The sequence below is a fragment of the Cygnus olor genome, chromosome 2, assembly GCF_009769625.2.
Source record: "Cygnus olor isolate bCygOlo1 chromosome 2, bCygOlo1.pri.v2, whole genome shotgun sequence".
In the NCBI taxonomy this organism is placed as follows: Eukaryota; Metazoa; Chordata; class Aves; order Anseriformes; family Anatidae; genus Cygnus; species Cygnus olor.
The window spans coordinates 25,224,923-25,252,589 of record NC_049170.1 but is presented as its reverse complement, the minus strand read 5'-3'; the positions used below and the strand labels follow the sequence as shown (position 1 = coordinate 25,252,589).

The 27,667-nt window shown below is 39.2% G+C and overlaps 1 protein-coding gene across 2 annotated transcripts in view; it reads left to right on the top strand.

Annotated features, from left to right (window-relative positions):
* Positions 1–27,667, top strand: part of CDK6 (cyclin dependent kinase 6) — a 141,901-nt gene that overhangs the window by 40,215 nt on the left and 74,019 nt on the right. For both annotated transcript variants that reach the window (XM_040549584.1, XM_040549585.1), the window contains exon 4: positions 15,136–15,303. In XM_040549584.1, the coding sequence (XP_040405518.1) occupies positions 15,136–15,303 (168 nt within the window). The remainder of the gene's footprint in view (positions 1–15,135; positions 15,304–27,667) is intronic.

The window sequence follows — 27,667 nt, the reverse complement described above, 5'->3', positions numbered from 1 at the left end:
AGACGTTATCCATCTTTTAAGAGCATTTCTTCTCCAAGCCAATAAATTCAGCTGCTGAATTTTTGTCCTTTGTTTTAGGATGTGACAGTTCTGTTGCATAACTACAATTAAGGAATCTCAGAAGGCTCCAAATGTTACAATATTCTGTGAATGCAAATGCAGAGTCAGTTTTCGTTCAGTTTTACAGCAGGGAAGGGGCACTGGAATGGCAGCATGTTGCCTTTTTTTAACATCTAATTTATGATTCATTCTAAAATATTCTTTCATTTGGAATTAACTTCAGATATTCCTGTTCTGACAAGTAGAGTAAATATTTTAGCAAGGACTTTTTAGAGAGAAATTTTGACAGTAACATACTCCTCCCTTAGTGTTACAAAGGAAATGCTTGCTATCCAAACCCCAACTCGGCATTTTAATGGAAATGGTTCCAAAAGAATACGTAGGATGTTACAAATGTAAAATGCATTTAATGAAAGAGTATACAGATGTCTTTCATGTATTTTAAATAAAAATGTCTAATTTGAGACTTGAGAAACTCAACAGTGATCTTTGAGCCATATGCTTGTTATTACAATAGTATGTTGTGTATAACTGTCATTCAGTGAGAAACAACACAGACCAAAAAGGAAAAGACATATAAAAACGTGAAGCTAAGGGAGGAGAGACCATCTTACAAAGCGTTTTTGATTACGTTTTTGCCTTGATTAGAATATATCCCTTTCTTGCTTTTTTGTTTGCTCACATAATTCCTACAGATGTCTCTATAGGGTTTATTGAAGACATAGGAAAAGGAGAATAGAGGCCAAGCTGCGTGGGCTATAGTGAACCAAAACTGCAAAGAGATGCATACTTGACAGAGAGTTTAAAATAAAATTAAACCACAGTTTCTTTGCTTGGTTTCTGGAGCAGAAAGTCGCAAAACAAGCAGAAAACTTTTGGTTCTTGATGAAATGGTTAGTTTAGCTTCCTTAGCTCAACTGCTCTGAGTATTTCAGACTTTAACCTTCATTTCAATGAAAAGAATTTAAACCTACTTCAAATTAGGCTTATGTCTGTAAAGCTGGGGCCTTGGAAAATGCTTCAGAAGTATCTTTAGCCTTATGTTTGCATTTCGTTCCCTTACAAATGTGGTGGAGGTAACCTTGATTTGCTAGTTAGTGGAGTCACGCTTTATTGTGACAGAAAACTAAGAACAGTCCTTCAGTGAAAATAACAAAGACCTACCCCATGGTGATTGATGAGAATGTTGTACAAGTGAAATGAGCTGGAAAGTCATCATCTTGTCTTTTCCTTTGCCACAGAAAAAGCATAACAGAGAGATTTCTTTTCTTCTGGTCCTGATAAGGAGTCTAACGAAGCATAAGGAAAGGTTACACAGCATGGAAATGTGTTACACCCAGCTGCTCACTAGCTTGCAAAGCTGCAGTAAATAATACAGTTGCTATTTAATAAACAAAAGAAAACAGAAGTCCTTTGATAGTGATCCCTAGCCTCTCTCATTTGTTCTTCTAAAGACACAGTTTGCTTCTTCTTAATTGACTCTCTTTTTGGAATAACATGGAGTTTGATATTGTGTTGTACGATTTGTAATGTTTTCTTTGTTGATAGGGAAAACAAAAGACATCCTTCTAGGGCCTGATTCAGCAAAGTACATGTGTATATGCTCCAGGTTGTCTGGGTCGTAGCTAGCTTTATTCTCATAGCTTTTCCATGAATGGTTACAGTGAAGATAGACAGGAAGACGTGTAGTTTTCTTTTCCAAAATAGCTTATGTAATCAATAGCATACTTTTTTTTTTTTTTGCTTGTCACAAGTTACTGTCTGGAGATGTATTTGTCAAAAGCTGCATTTGTCACATGCATCCTTTGTGACATTTTGCTTTTAAAAGATACTGCTTCATGGATGCAGTTTGTTCCATTGATAAGCTCTTTTTACAAGTTAACTTCTACTGTAACTTTAGCTCTTTATGAAAAATCTCTTTGCTTAGAGTTTATTCTGTTTAGCATTTGGAGAGGGTGTTGTGCCTGTGAAACATTGGACACAACCTTCTCCCCTCCCAAGAAGACTGCTGACTCATGTTGTACCTTTCTTCCCCTTCCTCAGTCATAGAATGGCCTGGGTTGGTAGGGCCCTCAAAGATCACCTAGTTCCAACCCCACTGCCATGGGCAGGGATGCCACCCACTAGATCAGGTTGCTCAGGGCCTCAAGCTTCACCCTTACCCCTCAAAACAGAGCCAGTTTCTGTCTGTTGTGCTAACATTACGAAGTAGGCTCATTGCTCTTTGTGTCACCAGAGATGAAGACGCCTCTTTTTTTAAGAACAAGTCAAGTGTTCAAAAGAAAACAAGGCCAGGTTGACACTAATTTATGCTAATGTAAATCAGTGTCAGTCTTCTCAGAACTGGAGGGGCTATGGCCCGTGGCACTTTGGAGAGACTCAGCAGATGTGTGGGACCATATCCCACCACTGCAGCCACTCCTGGGAGCATCAGCCTACCATTTAGAAACAAAGACATGCTTTGAGCAAACACCCCAGGCACATCACTGCCGTTTACCATTTGCTGTATCTGCAATCCAGCAATGAGCTACAGAGGCATGCTAATAACTGGCATCTGCTGAAGTACCTTGCTTGCTAATCACCTGCCCATGGGAGGCAGCAACCCAAAGAGATGAACTAGGATCACAGAGCCTGAAAGTGAGTGCAGGAGAGGAAATGGCTGAGTGAAATGGGGTGCAGTGAAGGCATGAAGAGAAGGGTCAGAACAGGGGATGGGGCAGGAAAGAGCAACAAGTTGCAATAAGGAAGGAAAGAATGAAGTAAAGAAAAAGGTAGGAAGTCATAAAAGAAAGGAGACAGTAATAGACCCTGTAAGTGGAAGGGAATGGGCAGCCATTCCCCTCTTCTGGTGCTATGGGAAGTTACGCATGCTTTTGGTGAAAACAAAAGGCTTTGTGCACTTGCTTGACTCCTCTTGCAAAATCTCTTCTCTGTACTTTGTCTGTAGGATAAAGTGCCTGCCTGTTCCCCTTGTAAAGCTGTTGGTTCAAGAGCTATTGATTTTTTAATTTAGCGTTAATACAATTGCAAATTAATTGCTTCTGTAAATAGGGAGAACAACTCAAGTGGCTGAGTGCTCCCAAGAAACAATTCTGTTTTTCACTATGTTTGACTTAGGTGTGGTAAGGCATCAGTAAGATTCTCATCCTGGAGAATATTTTGACAGTTCATGAAATGCTGTAACACTATTGCAACTCTGTATGTACAATTCTTGGGTTGAGGCTCCTCATTAAGCTGGTTCCACTGTTCCCTTTCAGCTCTTCCTTGAAGACCATTTCCACCCATAACTTAAATCCAAGAAATCTTTTCTTTTCTGTACATCCTTGGTTTTCTTGAAGGTTATTACACCTTTATAACTGAAAGCAAATTCTAAATCTTTGGATTCTTTTTGGAGTACTTAACAAACATTAACCAGTTAATCTTTGCAACACTCATGAAGTAGTTAACCATTATCCCTGAATTTATAAGATGGAGCAACAGAGGAAGCAAAGTTAAATGAACTGCTGGGACTAGCAGTCAGTAATTGACCCCAGTGCTGAGCCGTTGTACAGCACTGAAGAGCATCATGATACTTCAGCCATGTGAGTGCAATAGAAGCAGAAAAAAAAATATTGAAAAGTGGGTTTTTTTAAATGCACAACTCACCCTTATTTATCATGTATGCCCTGGAGAGGTTAGAAAGGGATTGTCTTCTTGCTTTCTTCTCTGTTAACATCTTTAGTAAAAATCATTATCTGTTTATTATGAGAGCATCTAACTCTAGGCAATTTGCTGTATTGCAATGTATGGTGTCATGTTGGGACTTCTGTCTTAAACATCATCTACAATTTTCTGAAGGTCCTGTTGATTCTAATAGGTTTGGGAGAATGGAAATATGGAAATACTAAAAAGCAGTGGGGCCAGTACAGGTGTTTGAAAACTGATTGATGTTTGTGCCTTCACTGGGCTTTGGCCGAGTTTGATATGAGGCCATCTTCTTTGTCACCTTTAAAGTACCGTGAATTAATATGCTGGATTTCTACACTTTTTGATGATGTTAGCAATCAAAATGAATTAGGCTCAAAGTCCAAACTCTGAAGTAACCCCAATTCCTAATTCACAAAATTGACTCAGCTATCCTGCCAGCCTGTTTTACAGTGCCTTGAGATCTTAAATATCTTTATATACCACAAAATACCTTTCTTTACATATGAGGAAATGGAGCAGACCTGTGTTATACTAAGTTTAAACAAGTTTTCTGTTAAACAGAAAATGCAGGACTGGGTTTATATCATTGAAGGAGCCATGGGAATTAGGTGCTCAAGGTCTATGTATTTTAAATGTTTGGATTTTTAATCCTGTAGGATCTTATTAACCATTTTTTTCCCTAGTTTTAAAAAAATATAACTTATTTTCTTGTCGTGCAGGTGTTTTGTAGAGAACGTGCATTTTTAGTGGATTTTTTTTCTTTTTTTAAAGAGAGAGAGAAATTAAAGAAGCAGTCTTGAGCCTTTTGTGTCTAGCCAAGGATTTGTTGGTTTTCAAAAAAGTCTTGGCTGAAATGTTCAAAGTTGCCTTGGGTGTAGGAGATCTGGTCATCCAAATCCCCTGGGATACTTCTAAAGTCCCGGCCTTTGTTGTTATGTATCAGTGTATAAACAAATCTCAGCCTTCTTGATGGCACACGGCGGACAAATCCAATGAGAGTTTCCGCAGAAATGTCAGCAATGTTGCCAAGGTGTTGATAGACCAGTAGGGAGAGTAGTCTGTCATAAATCTCTATGTATTTACATAATTTGAATGCTCCTCTGGACCTGAATCCATGTGATCTAAGCTGTTTGCACTTGATTTTAAGCATGCTAAGATGCTAGTCTTTGTTCTGAAGCTAGCCCTTGTTGTGCTCAGGTGATAATGTAGGATAGTCATCTCCCAGGGCCTTCCACATTATCTCCGGTGTTAGCTTAAGTTAGCAGTCCTCAGAAGATAGATTTACAGATTTACTCTTCTAGCAGACTTCACCTCCTGAGTCCGAAGCTGTTTGTAAAGCATTTTTCTTGATGTATGTGCACAGCATTGTTTCAGCTTTGTAATCACTGACCAGCTGGCTTGTTAGTGAATAGAGCTGTGGGCCCCCTGCCATATTTCATGTGAGGTCTTGGCTGGGTGGCCAAGCAGGCAGCCTGCAGCCAGTGTCAAAGCAATTCAAGAGGTATTGGCACAGCAGTGTCCCCATTAATTTCTGCTTGTCACATGCTGTCATGCAAGTTACACCAGAGAGGAAATGACCGTTAGAAAAAAAAAAAAAAAAAAAAAAAAAAGTATGCTTGTGGCACTTGGTCCCCTCCAGACGTTATCCCCGAGGTTAAACAAGTGGATACAATTAGCTGCTATCCACAGACAGCTGCAGGGAAGGAGAAGCCGAGATCTGGGCCCCACAGCAACGTGTCTTTCCTGTTAGCGAGGAGTGTCAACTGTCAACATATGTCATATTTTTAACCCTTCCCAGAGTCTGAGTAGATTAAAAAGAGCTATTATGGCCAACAGCATCACGAAGGTGCTGGTAAATAGCTGTAGCGCTGACTGAGCAGCATGCTCCACCAAGGAAGGGGTCTTGCTTGTTGGAATATTCCTTGTGAGGACAGGTGTGGAGGAGAATTGGCTCATCCGTGGTTGATAATTTACTGTCTGTAGACTCTGGCAGGGAGTGAGACAGTGATTTCTGTGCAACTCCTCCCAGAAGCATAATGAAGTTGTTGAAGGGAGCCTCATCCAGCTTTCCGAATTTTCTGGGTAGACTAATTTCTCTGATTACATCAGGAGAGCTTTCAGAAAGATTGCCACAAGTGACAATACACTTAGGATGTCCCAAAATACAGCTTGGGAATGCAGAAGCAAAGTCTGCAAAGAGGAAATGGCGATGTCCCAAGATGAGAGAAGTGTATACTAAGCATATTAGAAGCAATCAAAAATCTTGTTTAAAAACTGAAAGCATTAAATTTTACTGAGAGGTGATAAAGAGAGGAGAGTACGTACAGTGCTCCAGATAGATTGACTTCAGCCAACTGGAAGTCTGCTATTTAGCCCAGAAGGAATAGGCTCATAGCATCCGTTGCAAGAAAGCTGGCCTTTCTTGTTGCAAGTAGTTGAAATTATATGAAAGGCGTTCTCCAAAATTCAAACTGCAGTTCTGCCTGAGCTATCGAGCTTGTTCTGGTGTAGCACTTAGATACTAAATTTTGACTGAGGTCAGTCCCCAAACATGTGCCAGAAGAGTCAGAACTAAGGCACACAAACTGCAGATGCTATTTCAAGCCATTTGTATTGGGCTTACCAATCAGGTGAGCCAGTAAAGAGTTTGGGGAATTTCTTGGTTTATTTTAGTTCTCATCACTTTTTCAGATGTTCTGAGGAGTAAAAGAACAGAGTGGGTAAGAACTGTCAGACCATGATGCACTGTGAGATATTACTGTGTCCAATATAGTGTTATGAAAAGCTTGTAATAAAGTAATGTTAAAAGAAATTTCCCAGAAGACATTTGGGGATGTACAAAACTGTGATGATATCACCCAGAGATATGGGGAAAACTTCTTTTTGTTTACTTATCTAGGCTCAGATCTATAAATTCTGTTGAGATGTGCCTTTTATTCATTTTTCTACTGGATGCAAAGAGTAGAAAGGTTTGAACAGTAAAAAAAGTTGTTAATCATAAAAATACATTCATCTGCTGTAAAAAATTCATGTCCAAGACAGATCTTGGTAATAGTGTCACATTTGCCAATTTCTATCAAATCAATAAAAGAAAATTCCCTTCTGTTCTCATATAATTTGGATGTATTTTCTCTTTAAAATACCAGTATCCAAGTAGGAAACGTGTCTCATTTGCATACCTGGTAGTTCCACCTTGATGGGAATTTTTGGTACACTGAATCACTGACAGTAAGTAGGCCAACAATTATGTAGGTTTCCTTTCAGTCCTGCAAGTTCTTCTCATCAAATATGAATAATAGCAGCTGACACATTAAAACTTGAAAGATCTGTATTGCAAACTGACTTCTCAGGTGTTGAGCTATAAAATGAAAAAATGAAGTGGAAAGGCTTATAGCCACTAAAATTAATTTTGTTCTGTCTGAAATGAAATGCATCCATATGTGTATATATATACATGAGTGTATATATATATATATGTATTCCACAGATGTTAAGTACAAATTCCATGTATTGAATTTGGTTTTTAGTTCACAACTACTGAGATCAGTATGAAAATCTGGCAGTATTAAAATACTGATAAAACAGACATGTATTAAAATTGACATTTTTAAAGTCCTGTAAAATAAAAATCCAGGCCTCCATTTTAAGGGAAGCCTCCGATGAGATTATACAAAACACTAAAATGTATACGTGCATGCATGTAGACAGACGTATACTTTTATGAGTAGGCATGTCTGCAGGGTTCTTCATCATAAAAATTTTGTAATCCAGAAGTACTTGTTTGAACTGTGCTTTCTTTCTTATAGAAATGGTCTAAAATAGATTAGAAAGAGATATTATCAGAATATATTTTTAAATGTCTGTTAATCAACTCTGTTTTAAAGTATCTTTGATATGATTAAGATAATGTTACAATTGAAAAATAATTATGCAAATATTTACTTCATATTTTAAAATAAATTTAACTGTGATTTAATTTTCAACAAATTGTTTACTTTTAGGGTAGCAGTGTACTAAACACATTATTAGATCAATTCATTGCATGAGCTTAGCAGGTATTAGTTCCCTTTTGCCATTAATACACTAAATGAATTTGCTGTATTTTTTTTTCTGCACAGCATTTTATTCTGTGAACAGAAAATGAACATTTATCTTGTAAAGTAGATGAATAAGACTAAGCGAACAGGTCATTTGGATTTATTTGTCTCTATCTGACAATGAACATACTAAAATTGAATATGCTTTGAAGTTCACAGTCTCTTAGTACTATCTAGTTAATTGGCAGGAATATCACAGTAGTCTTGTCTTCTGAGGGACGACCTTTCCTATGTGAGTACTTCCATGGAAAGCAATAGGACTTCTCCGAGATAAAGTGTAACCCAGTCTAAGGATAAGTAGGAGATCTATACCCTGGGTTGAATATATTCAGATGGATCATGGATGACTCTTGAGAGTCTATAATGTGGTTAGGTGAAGGCAAAGAGGTTAGCCTCCTCCTTCGCTTTCTGAATGCCCAGCAGGGAGACAGATCAGACTAGTTTTCTCCTGAGAGGAGAGAGAAGGGAAAGGGCACAAAGGCAGGGATCTGTGTCCCAGCCACTGCACCAGCTGCACGGAGAAGAGCATCCTGCAGCCCCACAGGCCATGACAAATTGCTTCACTGCCCCCACCATTGCAGTCACAGTGTTCTAGGTAGGCTGGTGTGATGGGTTGCCACACCAGAGTAAGGACAAGATTTAAAAAAGAAAATCACTGCATTTAACAGGGAGTCACTAAATTATTACTAATGCCTTTGGGATTCAGTGTAACAACATTAATCATGTCTTTTGCTATTCATGTATCTGTACTGTGTAATTCCTCAGGAATGCCATTGTTTTTTTGGCATTAATTAATGTTGACTGTTTGTTACAAAGTATAACCATAGAAGTGCTGTAATTATTCAGCTTCAAAAATAGGCCCCAGAGAATGTGAGAACTCTTTAAACTTTCATTCCAGCATGTTTAAAAAACATCCTTTAAAATGAAAGCAATTTGGTGGTTGGGGGTTCTGTATAATCCTGTACTATACAAAGGAGGCCTCATCCTGCTGCTCCTCTGCTCAGAGAAGGTTTTGCTGTTCAGTGAGAGGCATTGAGCCTTTTCATCAAACTAGCCTGGCTGATTCATTACGCTTTGCTGTCTAAAACTCGTCCCCTTTGTTTACACTTGCAGTTATCTCTTACGCAAACACTCCTACAGGAAATGTTCAGGATGAGTATCCCAACACCTGCTGTCCAAAATGGGGACATTCCATTCTGCTCTGCAAAAATACAAAAATGAGATACAAATAAATAGAATCTCTAGGTGAAAGATGCAGGTTGTTGTGCAGGTGTGTGAGATACTCCGCAGAGGAGCAAGAGAACTGTTAGGAGATCCCAAAGGATTGTGGTGTTTTACCAAATGTTAGCACAGAAATTGCACCGGAAAATGAAAATAGGCTGGGAAAAAAATTAAATCAGATTGTGCTTTAGGGTCTGTCTGTAGTTGACAAGGATCTGTACCATGTTGCTCTTATTTGGTAGTATGACCAAATATATTTATGGGCTTTCACAGACTTACTTTCTCTGGTCTTGGGAACTCATGTTGCTATGACTAAGGTTAATCTGGATAAATGCTTTTTCTTTCTTTACATACTAGTCAACAAGGAGGAAATGTGATCTTCACATAATGAGCAGCTATTCATATCTGTACGTTACCTATGCATGTGTTCTCTGAAGACAGACTATTCTTGATGTTTTCTGTCAGTTGCGTAGCCCTGTGTCCCCCTTCACAAAGACAAAATCGAGCATCTATAGCTTCACCACTGTGGTGGGTTAGCCTTGGCCAGCAGCCCAAATCCCACCCAGCCACTCATTACTCCCCCCCAGCCTCAGTGGGATAGGAGCATAAAAGAAAAAGAGAAGGAATGAGAAAACTTGTGGGCTGAGATGAGACAGGTAGATTGCTTACCAGTTGCCATCATGGGCAAAACAGACTTGCTTTGGTCTTAGTTTAGTGCTGATTAAAGTAAGTATTTAACTACTAATTCAGATAAGTGGGAAACAAAAAGGCAAACATTAAAACAACACTGTAAAACAGAACCTTCCCCCACCTGTTTCCAGGCCCCATATCACTCCTGATCCCTCTCCTGCCCCGAGTGCTGCAGCAGGGTGGGGTGTAGGGGCTTGTGATCAGTCCCTAACAGCTCCTTCTGCTGCTCCTTCCTCCTTTTCACCTCCTTTCACCTTCCTCCTCACACTTTTCACCTGCTCCAGCGTGGGCCCTCTCCATGGGCAACATTTCCCACTTGAGGAATATCCACCTGCTCCAACACGGGTCCTCCGAGGGCTGCTGCTGTGCCATGAAGCACCTCCTCCTCTTCCTTTCACCTTGGTGTTCCCTCTGTTGTTCTTCACTCTTTTGTTCCCTCCTCCTCTCTCCCCCCAGCCCTTTCTGCCCTTTCTTAAATAATTTTTCCCAGAGACACCCGCAGCGTGGCTCAGGGGCTCAGCGGAGCCCTGTGGTGAGGCCACTGGAGCCGGCTTTGTCCAGCATGAGGCAGCCCCTGGCCTCTCCTCACAGAGGCCAGCCCCCGCTACTTTGATACCTGCACCCAAAACAACTAAGCACTTTTAGTTTCCTTTGAGTAGATACTTGAATTATTTGGTCAACAGCCATGCCATCGTCCTCTTTTGGTTTAGACAGGCAGAGCAAGGGCATCTTGTGCAATTTAAGACAAAAGGTACTTAAGCTGAGAGCTGTCGGCTGTAAATTCTTGCACGTTAGACCCTTTTTTTCAGCAAGGAACCCATGAAGAGGTTTAAAATGTAGCAAGTCAAACCGCCCCAGCTTAAAAAAAGCTGCAAACCCAAAAAATGATGAAGATCCAACCCAGTAAAAAGGCAAATAGCTTCTAAAAGCCAGTCTTCTGGAGGACAATCTGCTCCAGACTTAGGGGGTTATTTTCTTTTTTACCCCACACCAGTGCTCCAGATCTGTAGTTGCCACTGTACCTTTGACTGTGTGCTGTAGCCCAAACAGCATTTTGGGTGCTGCAGGTTGTGTGTTATCAAGTTTGCCTGTGAGAGTTTCCTTACTACTCTCTGTGGTATATTTGGCCTAATAATGAAAAGAGGTAAATATTATTTTGTTGTGTGAGTTCCCTGGAGACTCAGTCTGGCCTTGGACAACAAGTTAACATGGGCAAGTGACACATATTATTACCTGGACGTCAAGGTGGTGTGATTCTTAAAGGATCAGAGTGGTTGGAAGGGACTTATGGATCAGAAGACGCAGAAAGCATAAGATCGAGAGAGGATAGGACAAGGAGGGGACAAAGTCTGTAGGAAATCAAGCCTTCCTGCTCCTCCAGCCCATGAGTCAGGAGAGGAAAGCTGTGAAGCCCACCTCTGGCAGAGGGAGCAGCAGCAGCTGCTCAGCCTAACCCATGCCTGTCCCCACCCTCACTAGCACCAGGAGCTGACTGTGACCATAAATACACATATTTCTCTGTATTATTGAGACATGATATAATATGGCACTACTTGCAAAATTCATCGTAATTTAGTCCTAATATTCAATACATATCAAACTGAGGAATGCCATCACCAATGCCAAGTATGGTGGAACATGCAAAAGACGCTGTATTTCCATTACGAATTTTGCTTCTGTTCCCATTATGAAGTTTTTACAAAATTGAAGCTACATTTTTGCCTTTAAGTAAAGTGTATTTGTTCATTGCATCCCAAAATAGCTCAGTTTTCTACTGAGTTACGGATAAATGTTTTGGGTTTGTTCATAGACTGCGTTGAAAATGCAGCCTGAAATGGGAAAAAACATTTTAAGGCCGTGATTATCTGAAAGCAATCACAGTGGAATAATGTATGTATCTTCAACTCAGGCAACAGCCATTGGAGGGTTTGTGATATTCTAATATGGTAGAAATCTCTAATCTGAAATAACAGAAACTGGTGTCTGTTTGCAAATGTACATTATCGAAAGAATATCTGATGGAAGTTAGAGCATGACTCATTAGAGCTTGGTCCTCAAATCTGCTAAGGAATGAATCTTCTTGTTCGTCAAGTAGAATTATCATTTTTCAATTAACATTTGAAATATGATTTGAACTGCAATTCCAAAGTATTATGGTATGGCTATGTACCAGAGAAAGTTTTTCAGACATTCAGACATTCAACAGCAGACATTCAACAGACTAATCCTTGATGCATGTGAAGTCTCTCTTGTTGTTTCTAGATTTTGGTAATTGGGATAATGCTGGATAATCATCACCAATAAAAAATGGATGTGTTTCCATCAAATTAGTGGAATTATCCTGATTTATTTAGGTAGTGATATGTCTTGTGCATGTTTACAGCCATTATCCAATAGGCTAGCAAAGGTTAGCATCTTGTGAAGTTAGTTACAGTATCAAAAAAAACCACATAGCCAAGACTGAGTTAGATATTTCTTGCAGGTAGTTGACTAAGAGTATGAAGTAATTTCCAAACCTGAGGCCTAATGGATTCTGGACGAAGCTTATGGACAGCACAAAGTTAATGATTCATTATGGATAAAAAAGTTTTTCCCTTTTGTTCATAATTTGTTAATACTCTTTTTAATAAATAATTTATGCAAACAAATATCAAATTCTGAGCTGCACAATTTGATATTATGCTTTTAAAGCACATAATAATTAGACCTTCTTGTGTGAATTGTCTTTCTGCTCTTAGCTGAGAATTTAATAACAGGAGAATAATGAATTGCAAATAGCAAATGGTCTTTTTGCACATGTGAATCTTTGGGCTGTTCCTCTATGATATCTGTGAAATGAAATTTGTTCATATGTATAATATTGAGTAACAAGGGATATCAGAAGAGCATAATCAACTATCCAGAATGAATAATGGAGAATAGCTTATATGGACTAAATCTGAATTTCCCAGAAGAGGAAATATATATAGCACTTTTTTCTCCAGTTTTTGTTCTCCGTTTTTATACCTTCTTAATTTCAACTTTCCTGATCCACTTTTCTGCTGCACATCCACTTTGGTGTGTGTGAACAGAGCTTCAATAAATGATATTCATCTTTTGAGTCCTGTGGGAGGAGAGAAAGAGATATGAGTTTCCATTTTCAAATATTTTCTTTTTTTTTCCACATGCTTGGATGAAGACTCTGAATTTAGAAACTGAAGACATTGCTTGCAACTTGCAACTAGCAGAGCAGAACTGCATCCACTGAGCTTGAGGAGGAAATATGAAACAAAAACAGCATGAGTCGTAGGAAAAAAAAATCTTGATATGTTTGGTAACTGCAGGAATGAGTTTACATTCTTGACAAATGAATAAGATGAAGAAATGTCACCAAAAAAAGGGGACTTGCCAGGGTCTAATGACTAATCCTTAAGTTCTTTCTTTTTTTTTTTTCTTTTTTTTTCTGGTAATATATCTACCTAGAATAAAATAATTAGACCCGAATTCATTATGTACATACTTAAGATAACCGCATGCTTAAATATCCTTAGCATGTTCGGTACCTCTTCAAGACTGATCTAAAGACTGTGGGATTTAATTAAAATTAAAATAGAACAGTATGACCCGATATAACATGTATTAATTCTACCGATGCCTAAAACCTGTATGGCTGTAGTCCTAGTTCTTCTACATATTTCTGAATTGCAAAGGGAAATCATATGAACTCGAGAGGATTCAATACCTTTTGTGTATTTGTTTTAGAGGAGCAAACCCTATTGTGCTAGTTATCAAAATGATCAGATCTGTTTTATCTGGGGAAGCCAAGGGAGCAAAAGGCATCAGACAGCAGGGAATGGAGAGCTCAGTTTACCACCATCCTTCAGAGGTGATTATAATTAATTAAATGTTGTTACAGCTTCCATAGTTTCATGGTAGTATCTCCATCATCTGGATCTTCAAATCAAAACTCATCTCCGTATCAACAGTCCACTGTTACAATGTTTGGCAGAAAGAGGCTGTATATAGAAATGGTTGTGTTTTATCAGAGGTCAGATTAGAACTTTCAGCTTTAATATTTATGCATTTTATAATACTTTCTGTAGAGATGATCAGGAGACATTACATGAAAGTAATAATTTTGTATTAAATTATATAGCAATGCCAAATTGTATCTTAAAAATAAATCTGGCTAAAGAAATATTATGAAGTTGAGTATTCTGAGTTCTTTTTAAATCCATTTGCAGATAGCATTCCTTTTAATAGTGTGCTTTGAGTATTTTCTTGAAAACGTGTAAGGTTTTTTCTGGTCCTATTATATGGTCATTAGAGGAGTCCATAGAAAGAACAAAAGTGCTGACTTCAGTTCATCCTTCTTCCCTTTTCTCATGTTTCATGCCACCCACCTTTTCAAGATAATTTTGATTGCTAATAACAGGATTGGCGGACAGCCTACTGCATGGCTTATGGAAAGCACATATGTCACCAGTAAACACAGGACTGAGTTTCACGAACTCAAGTCAAGTGCACAAGGAAAATAAACATTTTCTTCATCCCTTTTTGATTTTTTACTTCTTGCAACATCCCCTTGTAACTGTCTGGCTTGCAAATACAATTTTCAAGTTGACAGTATCCTTCTAATTTGGAATTCTGGGGATTTCTAGTATTTAGCTTTGAGTCTGTTGGTTCATTCCTTTCACGTTACTAAGATTAATGTGAAATCATGAGTACAGATTAAATAGGTCCTTCAGCTGTGGAAATGTAATAAAAAATTGCATCACTATAATACAATACAAAGCCAAATGAGAATAGTTACTTATGATTATTACACTGATTTAGTGCTAAACTTTGATCCAAAGGTAATTTCTGTCCTTTTCAGTACATTCTATAGAGCAGGTTTTACTAAGTGAACTTTTTCCCCCTCTATAACATTAAATTCTGACAAAACTGTCATTTAATTAGCTTTTCGGTTTGAAACAGATCCTGTGCCTATTGAAGTGAATGATAAGATTTCACTTCACTGGGGCAGGACAAAGCAGACACTTGTCAGATGCAAAAACCATAAGCTGCAATGTATTTTTCTTACTTGGACAGCATTCTTTCAAAGTTGTCCTGGGTTTTACAGACATGCTTTTGCTATTTAAGTGTGTTGACCAGCCTTTATACTTCTATCAATGAACCTCAACTAATTCAACTAGAAACAATACGTTAACTTGATAAGTACACCTGTTCAAGTCAACTGGTTCTAGCAACATCCTGTGTGTTTTATATTAATAGGTGGTTTTATCTTCTGTGTACATATTCAGGTCAATACTTACTTAAATTAGTTTTGCAGATTATGGCAGGGAGTTTACTTGTTTGCCTTGTCTTGATAATTGCATATTGATTTCTTACTTATATTTAGGATATGATGCTTCAGCTGTTTCGGGGACTGGATTTTCTGCATTCACATCGTGTGGTGCATCGGGACCTGAAACCCCAAAATATCCTTGTAACCAGCAGCGGGCAGATAAAGTTAGCTGACTTTGGCCTTGCACGAATCTACAGTTTTCAGATGGCTCTTACCTCAGTGGTAAGTTTCTGGAGGCTTTTGTTTTTCTTTTAATGCAGCAGTATGCCTTAGTCTCTGTGGTTCTGTATTATAACTCTGCTTCTAAAACCATTTCTTCTAAGTTACTTGAGTCTGTAAAAACTATTGCTTTCCAACCTGGACTGACGTTGTTGGGGTTACTTTGTAAAAGTAATCGATTACTGATTACTAGTTCTAAATTAAATCATGACTGATTACTGAAGGATAGGTATGCACTAGTTTTCTGAAACCCCTAGTTCTCTGGGTCTTGCTTCTGTTGTGATATTGGCTGGTTTTGCACATTAAACTGTAAACAGAGGGTGAAAAGTTAGCTGTTTTATTTGCTGATGCTCATGTAGTCTTGCCTGAAAAAGTATACAGATACTTTTGAAAATGCCACACTGTCATGCCTCTGATTTTCCATCTCTGTGATTATAGATTCAATGCTTGGTCTCATATGCTAGCAAATGATTCCAAATAGAACTGTTCCTGGAGGCAGCTCAACTGGACCTGGCAGCCAAAATCACAGCCATTCCCCAAGCCAGCTGTTAAAGAGCACCTCCAGTATCTCTAGGTCCCCTGACACCGTTGCCTCTCTCCCAGGAGCTCTCCAGGTTGTCCTTGGCTCAGACCAGAGCTCAGTCCCAGAAGGTCTGGCCTTCTCCTGCATTAATGCTGGTAGGAAAGCTCTGCCAGCTCCTTGCTTTTTGACCCTATTTCCACACTTATTGGCCCTGCCTCTGGAACCAGCTGCTGTTAGCTTGGCACAGTACATCTGAGATGTATTGAAGAGTAATGATGCTGCACACAGGTTGGGTGTCATTTGATTTTGTTACTTGGTCATTATTATTTTTCTTTCCATTTTCTGAGTATCAAAACTGCCATGGCAGTATCACTTGTGCTAAAGACAGGAAAGGAAGTACTGCTGAGAAAGGAAACTGAAAGGAGTCCACTTTGCATTTTACGTTGTACTGTAGAAATTAGCCTGGCTCACATTAGTAAAAAGCAATCCGTTGTTATTATTAGTTACTGTAAGAGTCTCATCACTGCTCTGTGAAGTAACAATGACATCCTGGGTTCTGGCTTCAGCATGACCGAAGGAAGGAAGCAACAGAAAACAGTATCAACATCTTGCTAAACATAGGAAAGTATTCTCTTCACACAAAGCATATGTAAACGTGTGTTTTAGGGTTGGGTTTTTTCATTGCCTGTAAGATGTAGCCTAATCCAAAGCTGAAAGAATCTCTCAGCTAAGGTCAGTGAAGATTGATCATGTTGTAACTCAAAACAGACCTTTGAGGAAAAGGAGGGAAGGGTTGTTCCTGGATTGCTGTAATTTTTCATTTCCTGGTAGTCAGTCAGAAGCAGTAACAGCTTCAATGATTATTTCTATTGATCCATAAAATTCTTTAATCTAAAACTGTGGAGTTCTCTAAGGCTGCCAGCAGGGTGTTTTGGAACAGGTCTGCATGAGATGAGGAAAAAGCATCTACAAAACTGTGGAGACATTTGTCCATGATCATGTAGCCTGCATAGGGTCAAAGGTGTGTCAAAAGACCCAGAAATACAGTGCTGATACATACTGATATATTTACTAAGGCAAAACCAGACTAAGGCCAGCTTGTATGAGAACATTGCCAGAATTCCTATGTGAAAGATGCACATATGCTCAAGTACCTAACACTTGGGTGCTAGAAATGACGTTTCAAAACCCACTCACTAGCACCCTTAGCACTGCTGTGAACAAGAGTTCTTTAGGCTGAGGTCGTCCACATGCAAGTTAGCACTGTGTTACCACAATCATGCGGTTATCATTGCAGCTATGCTAAAGAGTATTAAAATTGTTCAGCCACCAAGGCCAAATAAAGTGTATGGATGTAGGCATGGATGCCTGGATAATGGCTTTCACACCTAGAACTTACTCTACTATTATTTTCTTATTTAAAAATAAAGGCTATGAGCAAAATCAGTGTGCCAATACAATTTTCATGTTGACAGCAGGCCTAAGAAAAATAATGTCTTTTTAAGTTAAAAATGTATTATTTTTGAACACCTAGTGCTTAACACCTTCAAAATCAACTGTTGTATATGTGTGCAGTAACCAAAGGGGACCCCTACCTGCAATGTGATAATGTAGTGTGGTTTGAAATGTCAGTCTTCATTGCTCTTACAGAATGAGTAGTGGTTAGAAACTTACTAAATGTGTAGTAGCTGACCCAGTTAGGCCATGAGTTTTCCTTTTCTTAATGCAACTTTTATCTTTGGCTAGCTGCTTTGGTGTGCTGATGCTTTTTTTTTTCTTTCTTTCTTTCCTTTTTCCTCCCTTAAAATGCAATACAGATTTTTTTTAATAATAATAATAATAAAGTCTTCTGTTTTTGAAACATAAAGATATTCTTGACTTTATTGTTCCCCAAATGAAATCCAAATTGGAGCTCCTTGCCAGGCAGTGAGTAAACTTCAGCAGGATCAGATTTGTTTTGAAGTGTTTGCAGAAAAAACGTTGCCTTATAAAAGAGAGCACATATCTAAACATATGTCAATTAATAAAAACTCCTAGCTTGCATGGATTTTCTTTGGCGTTTTATTGAAATACGATAGCGCAGACAGCCCAATGAGAAAAGGCACATTGCATGTGCTATCACTGTGATCAATAGAAGGGCTCTGCAGCATTTCCTTCAGAAGAAAAGCTTACTGCAAGATAAACTACAAGAAACATCTTTTGAAGTATCAGATCATTCCCAAGATGCATCCTCATTCTTTGCTCACAAAGAAACTCTTCAGATGAGACAAAAAGAGCTTGCCATGAAAGTAATCCAGTAAAAACTGATCCAGCCCTGGTACTCTGGGTGCTGCAAGTGGTAACTTCAAAGCAGTCTCCCTCTGACAGCCAGTTATTTCTACAATACTGCAGAATCCTTCTGGCAGACCAGTCGTCTGGTCGTGCTGCTCTCATTTAAAGAGACCTCTTGATACTTCCTTCAGTGAATGAATAAAAGATTCAAACTAATGTTACACATGCTTGGGGGGGCAGGGTGGAGATCACTGCTCCCAGCTGTGGTCAGACTGAGAACTGATACAGGTCTGAAATAACAGCTTCTAGAGAAAGAATGAGGTCGGGGCAGGAGGGGGGGGCTCAGAGGGTGGATAATAGAGCACGCTTTCGGTTTCATCCAAAGTTAGGCTCCTTTTCAAGCACTGGTCTTGGCCCTTGGGGAAATTTTGAATAGGCTTTGTGATAACAGAGAAGCTTCACAGGAAAGAAGTGGATTGATGTGACTGTGAAATGTTAGAGTTTGATAGCAAAAGCTAACGAACTATCATTTCTTTTACTGGTCCAGAAAAATGGGCGCTTGGTTTTAACTTTCTCTCAACAAAGGAACAAGTGGCTGTCTTGAAAATTTGAAGTTACATCATGAAAGAGAAATAAACCATTTCTCTATTCTGTGTTGACTTCTAACTGCCTTAAAGAAAGGAAATGAAGCTGACTTGAGGCACAGCAGAATGCGGAGATAAGTGCACGCAGTCATGATCACAGCGTCTAGGTGGAGCTGAGGATGTCCAGCCTTGAAATCGTGATGTGCCTTAAAGGACCTGAGTGAAACTGGCAAAACGTTAGTAACACATTCATAATACTTTCTTTGAAAACATGTGTGCTTTACCTTAGATGGCAGCAATACTGATGGTTTTTTCCCATGAAATGCAAACAAAATTGCTTTATGTCTTCCTTTTAAAAAAACAACAACTTGTTTTCAGATTTACTGAACGTCAGAAGGAAATCACAACACTTTCTCTGCCGATGCCCTAAATTGTTGAATACTAAGCTCAGCTAAATTGACAATTAAAAAGAGAAAACACAAAAAATCCCGCAGTTACTGTCAGTGAATAATTTTAGATTATGCTAGCATTTTATTTGAGTGTTTCTTCAGGATAAAAACTTTCCATCCATTTCCTGGCAGTCACTTCAGCACAAATGGTTTACATGTCACATCATGCAGGAACTTGGATTTCATTTTGTTGGTATAGTAGCAAGGGAGCATAAAATAATTTTCACTAACTGGGCTTACTTTGTAAAAATAAATGTATAAATTAGTTACAGCAACAAAAACAACAACAAAAAAGATAGAAAAAAAGCTCTTCCAAAGAGGAGTGAGTGCTTTCCTGTTTTCTGCCCACTGTTGCATTGTAAGATACTAATAAATGCCACCTGTTAGTAAATAATGTGAATGTAAACTCTGATCTGAGCTAATATGATAGTTAAGAGCTTGAAAACAGCATGAAAAAGTTTCTTTTGCTCTGGTTCATTTTTTTCTTTTTCCTTTTTTTTTTTTTCCCTGTTACTTTTTTATGGTACTATGCTTCCCAAAACCCAAATATTTATGTGTATGTAATATAGCCTGCATAGTCCATTCATCTGCTGGCTATGTTCCAGCAAATCTGAAGTCTGTTTTGATACAACTTTAACCTGAGATGCATTGGGTTAATACCTTCATTGGGCCTGATTCAGCAATCCCTTTAAAACTCACGGTTAGCATCAAACAAAGGAGTAGACCTATGGGAATTAATTAAGCACCTGCTTCTGGTAAATCAGAGGCAAAATCTGGGACGTGTTAAAGAGTGCCCTAATGGAATCAGTACAGTGACACTAGGCTTCATCTCATACAGAATTTGATAAGAATATAAGTCTTCCTCCCTCAGACGGGTGGAATTGACTGTTTTGGTATGCACTGGGCCTTCACTGGTATGAGGAAGCACATCACCTTAGATCTGAGCCCCAGTCTTCAGTTCTTTCCTCATGGCACATTTCTCCAGTCCACCCAAATGTCCCTGAAAAGGAAAATGAGTCACAGCCAGCCAGCCAGAGGATCAAAATATGTGTTGTTGAGCTTGTGAGTGCTGCTGAAAGGTTGTGGTTATTTAGGAATGCACTACGATCAAATTGGTTGGCTTATTTAAGGAAAATCTGTCTTCCCTACTAATACAGAGCACTGCATAAAATGTCCATGTATCTGGCTTTGTGAAGAAACGAGTGGATTTCTCTGATATTTTAACATCTGGATAACTGAAGGAAGCTTTATTGCATCCTCCCAAACACCCTATAGGAAAGTTATTTCCATCACATAAAATGAGTCATTTATCTCCGGAGCCATCTTAAGAACAAAAATCATTATCGGCACATTGACAATAAAGTCCGCAGCTGACTGAAAACATTTCAGTATATACTTACGTTGACTTCACTCAGATCAGATGTTCACTTAGAGCTCAGATTTATATGAAAATAACAATGAACAAACAGATTCCTTAATGTAACAATATTATCAAAGGCAAATACAGAAATATAGGCGGACAAAGTTAGGAGATTAGAATAGAACTTGCTTTTGTTCAATGGAATAATGATGATATAGGATCGTTTTGAAAACTTACTAGTCTCACATGTCTAGAAGAGCACTCATAGTGAGACAGAGGATTTATGGTAAGGCAGTTATTTTTAGAAACACATCCTAGAGATACTATTCTAAGGATGCCATTTCACAGTCAGCATAAGTAGATGCAACAATTCTACAGCTGCAGAAAGAATGGTCCTGCTTTTGGCTATACGATTCCATCCCTTCCCTTGCATTTGCCTTTGTGGTCATGCACTTGCAGTGTGACTGAAAATGAGCCCCATAAACAGGAGTTACTCATTTTCGGTTGGATTAGTGGATGCAAATCACTGCGCGGCCACGTGAGTGAAAGCACTGACACAGGGCAGCGTGAGCAGAAGGATGGGGTCATCCACTCCATAGATACCACAGTCTTAGATTTGTTGGAGTCAGTTATGAAACCACATCTGAAGTCTTCAGCTGAGGACTCGAATAACTAAACTAACTCAAAGGCGGAAATGTTTTTCAAAACCTCACAATTCACGCTGACTTACCCTGTTTTGAAGATGTTAGATGAACCAGTTACTGGTTCATTTAAGGCTCTTATGGTAACTGACTCTAAGAAAACTTCTAAGGGTATCTCTGCCGACGTTTGAAGTATTTTTTACCCCCAGGTGCCAAGGCCTGAGTTCAGGGCTCTATGCTGTTCCTCCACAGCTGATGCCACAGCTCACCCTTGAGACCTGCTAGGAATGCAGGGAATGCAACCCTCTGCTCTGATTCAGGCCCAGGTTTATCATGAACCATAAAAAACCTATCTTTTAATCTTTCGAAGAAAGTAAATTATTTTACAGTAAACAAGTAAATTGGCTCCACATGAGAATGTCTCCTGTGCCAAAAAGCTTCTTTACAGAGCTGCAACATTAGAATACATCTCATGTGATTACAGAGTTTGTCCACACTGAGCTGAGCACGTTTTGTGGCCCAGCAGCTGCACCGGTGCAACCTTGCAGAATAAATCTGTCTTGTGATGGTGGGAAAAAAAAAATAAAAAATAATAAAAAAGTAATAAAAAATAAAAGGAGAAATGGTAGAATTCCTAGCACAATTCATATCAGAACAAAGGAGGTTTCTGCTGGGCTGCTGGAGCAAAGGTTTACTGTGCTCATTAACAAAGGATAATGTCCGACAGAGGATGCTTAGGAAGGAGAGTAAGAGTAAGTAGCCAGCTTCCAGCAATCAGAAATGTAGCATTTTCCAGTGCTGGATATTCACTCTCAATCATTGTCTTTAGTAATTGCTAAAGTACCCATCTTCTGTGATTTCATCTAATTCATTTTTGGACTTCTATTATTGGCTGCAGTTAACTTCTCCACAGTAAGAAAAGCTGTTTATTTTGATATTTTGTCATCTGATGCCTGATAATTTTACTTAGGTTCCTCTTAATTCTGCTTTTGTGAGGCATTCCCTTGCTACTTTGGGGTGAAATTTGGCTTTATTTTGCATCAGTGCAGTTCCCTTAGTGCAAGAAAACAAGTATTCAGTGTGAATAGGCCTTCAGATGTTGATGTGAAGATAAAATTAAATGCTTTTTTCTTTTCTTGTCTCTTTATTTTTTTTTCTATTTTTTTTTTCACTTAACAAGATTCTGTAGATATTGTTAGTAACAATGCTGACTTAAAGCATGCATTTTCTGCAGAGAAGGACCCAGGAGTCCTGGAGGACAGCAGGCTGACCACAAGTCAGCAATGTGCCCTTGTAGCCAAGAAGGCCACAGGTATCCTGGGCTGCATTGGGAAGTGCTGCCAGCAGGTCAAGGGAGGTGATCCTCCCCCTCTACTCAGCCCTGGTGAGGCCACAACTGGTGTATTGTGTCCAGTTCTGGGCTCCCCAGTACAAGAGGGACATCAAACTACTGGAGCGAGTCCAGAGGAGGGCTACGAAGATGATGAGAGGACTGGAGCACCTGTCATACGAGGACAGGCTGAGAGAGCTGTGCTTGTTTAGCCTGGAAAAGAGATCTTATCAATGTGTATAAATATCTTCAGGAAGGGTGTCAAGAGGATGGGGTCAGACTCTTTTCAGTGGAGTCTGGCAGCAGGACAAGAAGCAATGGGCACAAACCGAAACACAGGAAGTTCTGGCTGAATATGAGGGGGCACTTCTTTACTGTGACGGTGACAGAGCACTGGCACAGGTTGCCCAAAGAAGCTGTGGGGTCTCTTTCTCTGGAGATACTCAAAACCCCCCTGGATGCCATCCCATGGAACGTGTGCTAGGTGATCCTGCTTGGCAGGGCTTGGACCAGATGACCTCCAGAGGTCCCTTCCAACCTCAGCCATTCTGCGATTCTATGATTCTCTATATTATAAAAGAGCATCCTGCTATTGTCGAACTTGACTTCTATCTTCTGTTTTCAGACACAAAAATATGTGGTGCATTTCCCCCACCCAGTGATTTACATCTTCTTTGTACTATTTTTCTGTTGATTTAAGCGGGTCTGTTTTTACATCTACTCCCAGAGATAATTGAGTGGGTTGGATTGTAAAAACAATTTGATTGTTTGACAAGGTCTCTCCCTGTGTATTTACAAAACTGTTCCCACATAATTTCAAACCATCCTGAAACACTAAAACACAGCCTCAGGTTATGCTCTTATCAGAGCACACAGGGTTAGCAGGCATGGGCCTGTCGGATACTTGAATGTGAGATGGCTGAAGGAAGAGGAGCAGAGAAAATAGCATACTCCCCTTCGAGCGTGTGCTATTCCAGAGTGAAGGCAGGCGTCTGTGCACTGCTGATGGAAATGCTCCTGGGGCTTTACATATAATAAAAATGAGTCGCTGACATGTTTTGCAGGGAAATATCCATAAATTTTCTCTGTACACTGCCCAAAGTCCTGCTGTAGAAGTTATTTCTAATTGAAAATTCCCTTGCACAGGTACACCAGAGGAAATTTCCCTTAGCCTAACAGTATTTAGTACTTGTCCAGTGTCACTGGTGTGGAATTCTAGAGCTCAAAATCAGAAGAGACATGAAATCATCCAGTCTTTTTCTGAGTCAGGCAAGATTGTTCTCTGTTATGTCATTTCTAATGTTTTGCCCATGTTAACTTTAAATGTGCCAAGAAATAGGGATTCCATCACTTCCCATGGGAGCCTGTTCCAAAACCTCTATATAATCACTCTCAGAAAGTTTCCTTGATGTCCAGCCTTCAATTTCCCATTCTTAATTTAACTCTATTATATTCTTTGTTATTGTATGCTGAATGGTAGCAGATGTCCAAAGCCTTGTATTTGGCTTCCTGCATTAGAGAAATCAATTACATATTGCTGTATACATTATTCCCCACAAAAAGGGAAAAGATAACTCACTTGCTAAACTGTATAATAGTCCTAGCTTATCCAGATTTCAGTAGAGTATAGGGCACCAGTTAATTAATCTGAATTTCTCTAGGCTTACTATCTTTTAGAATCAAGTGGATAAATGCAGAGGAAAATATGTTACACTAAAAGAATTGTGAGCTAGAAGGTGATCCAACCTTCTAACTGAAGGTGGTCAGCTTTGGGGATCTAACAATAGCTTAGTAAGGAGCAACAAGGATCACAGGCAGCCTGTGAGTCACTGGTCTGATGCATGAAAAGAGCAAATGGAAATTTAGACTGTTACATGTAGGGTGCTTTATTACAGATGAGAAAATACTGATGCTACAACACAAATTACTTGAACAGACCTCATCAAGAATACTGTGTGCTGTTTGTTTTCTCTGTGCCTCAGAAAAATGATGTGGGACAAAAACAGGCACAGGGAAGGATGGATTGCTGTCTACTGACCAAAAAAGGGGAGACGCTGTTTTCTGTGAGACAAGAAGTAACGCTGACTTAATTTAATAAATTAGTTATGACAGTAGATACAATTGGTATCTAAAATATCAGGAAGGAGACAGAGAGGGAGAACATGAGTAAAAGAACAAAGTTGGCATGCAAACTAGTTAGTGCGAAGTAGCATTAAATTAATTTAGTCGGGAAGTTAGGAAACAAGTAGTGAGATTCTGAAGTAGTATCCTACAGTAGGACCAGCACAGGCAAGTAATTTAACTTATTCTGAGACAGAGCTTATTGAATTTCTGTGATGCAGTTGGTTGTTCTTGATGACTGATTCTCTGTATTTGCCCCTTCAAGACATTATGTGCATTATATAGTCAAATTTAACAGAGGTACCCTTTGTGAGCTCCACCCCGAACGGAAACAGCTTTAAGCAGGTCAGATGGATTGGCTTAAATGTTAGGGTGAAATCATTTTGCAAAGACAAAAATGGTGAGCAACTTAGCTGTATTGTGATGAGCTAGAACAAATCATGTTCTATTTCATAGAACATAACAAAAGGGGGCTACCATTAAAATAAAGCCTAGCATGAGAGCGCAAAGAACTAAAATGAGATATAAAACAGAGAGACACTTCACCAAAGAAGCGAAAAAGCGACGTGGAAGTTTCCCAAGTAGGGGTGAAAGATGATCTGAAGGCAAAAATGGAATCTTTGTCAGGACAGCAAGCTGAGAAAGTCCAGATGGATTGGGAAGTCTGGTTGCAACGTTCCCCATCTGGAAAAGGAATGGATCTGGCAAGTCATATCAATGAATGACAAGCAACCTGACTGCTAAAAACCTGATCAGAAAAGCCTGGATAAAAGCAGGACACCAGAAAAGCTTGGATAAACTTGGAACTGGCTAACAGAAATAACCTGCAACAAGGACTTGAACTGAAAAATCATCATGTGAAAGTAAGCAGAAACAGGCTACTGTGGAAGTAAAGTGAACACCTGGATGTGAAAATGAAGCAGACAGGAGACACTGCATCCTTTTTTTACTTAGTGTGCATCTTGCAAACTTACATTTTCCCAGCTCAAATAATACAAATGCCTACTGAATGAAAAGTAGGGGGAGCTGACTTTAGCATTGTGCCCTGTGTGGTGCAATGGTGAGAAAAAGGCACAGAAAGGAACATTTCTGGTAGCCTTTCTAGTTAGCCCAGCTCTGATGGTGCTCCAGAATTCATACTCAGCCTCAGCTATCTGCTATCAAGCCATGATATACAAGTCAAGGACAGGTGTTGATCTGAGTGGGTTTGCATACTACCAAGAGCTAGAGAGAGGAAGAAGAGAGGGAGACCTGAGGACATTTGCATTCTTCTGACACAGAGACATGGAGACTGACAGGATACATTAGCATTGATGGGAAATTGCAATCAAGGTAAAACAAAGAAGCCAAATACATGGTGGGGATCTGTGAGATTTACCTTGGACCTTGAATATTTCCCTTCTGAAAGAAGTCAGATGATACAGCTGCCACAGAAACTGTTTGTCTGAAATTCTAGCAGAAGAGTTCTGTGTTTAATAGGCAGAATGAAATAGGAAATAGTGATCCAATAAGTTGCATTTGGATGCAACATATATGCAATTTCAGTTCCTCCAGACTGAAAGTAAGACCTTGCAGGTGCACACAGCAGCTTCAGTTTTTGTTTAGGTCAGACAGATGAACAGCAGTAGTAGAAACTGGGCTATTAATATGTATAACTTGCTCTACAAAAAGTGTAGAAAGGCCATAAACTAGTTACTGGATGAGACATGCTAAAAAGTAGGAGATATGAAATAAAAAGTCTAATTGTTCTCAAGTGCACACGGAAGTTATCCATTGCAAAACTGGGAAAATTAAATTTGAAAATGGAGCGTGTAGAATTCTAGTGCAAGACAGAACAGCTAAAGCAGTGGATGAGCTCATGATTGCTTTGGATTTTGCCGTCTCTATTTCCTGTAGTGAATTCAAGGCAAAGCTGTTATACATAGACAGTCTATGGAAATACCCTTCAAACTCGTGATTAACATGGAAGAAGTGATTTGTGGGCAATTGGTTTGCAGTCAGCAAGTTGTTCAGCTCTCCAGAGCAACTACGGAATGACACAGATGTCTTAAAGTAGCTTTCCAGTTAGGAAAATCAAAAAGAATGACTGCATACTGTTTGAAGACACAGTACATATGTGATGTTAAAATTCAGATTGATCTGAAACTGAAAATTCAGATTGATCAGGATCAGATCATTTGCTGAGCCTGAGTGACAAATAGCAGAATATAAAAAGACAAACAAGCAAACAAGCAAAATCTAAGTAGCCTTACAAAACATGAGCAGTGAAGCTAGTGATCATAGATATAGGAGAAAAAATCTCACGCAATAAAGGCAAACATGCAAATTTGTGTTGATTGTGTTCTGAGGTCATGCTGTAGATTTAAAAGAGGAATAACAGGAGTAGGAACTTTCTGCTTAGGAAGCAGGAGGTTTTGGTTTGGTTTGGTTTGTTTTTTTGATTTAGCAAAGATATAAGTTGCACCATGAGGGCTCCATGCAAGACTGTAACCATGGAAAACTGCCATCTAAACAGCTACCTTATTGTTGATCAAGAAGAAAGAAGAAATAATTTTTGGAGAAATATATAGACAGAGATGTGCCTTCAGCTAGTTCTTGGGCTTTACTCTTAGCTCTGGTTCAGAAAAAAAATGATAGTGCTTATTTAATATGGCTATTAACATCCAAAATTAATATCCTTACTTAAAAGTATTACTGTTTATTGCAATGAATAAATAGCACCCCTAATGTTGTTTCCACCTTGGCTGTTAGCAGTGGATCATGTCAAGCAGATCCAAAGGGCAGGCGAAAACGTACTAGCATACCCAAAAACATTTTGAGGCAGTTCAGAGCAAGAGGTCTCTGGCTGAGACAAATCGAGTGGTTAGTGGAAAAATCAGTCCACGGTATTTCTTTCTCCTATGCTGCACTAGTTCATCTGCTGTGCTTAAGGTAAATGACCTCTTTTTGGAAGCAACTCAACATTTTTAACAGCCTTATTTTTAGCACAAATGATCTGAAAATACTTATGTTCTATTCTCCAGAACAGGAGGAAAAATGCCTAGTGGATAGTGAGTTGCTTCCAAAGGAGTTCTTTTACCTTGCATGC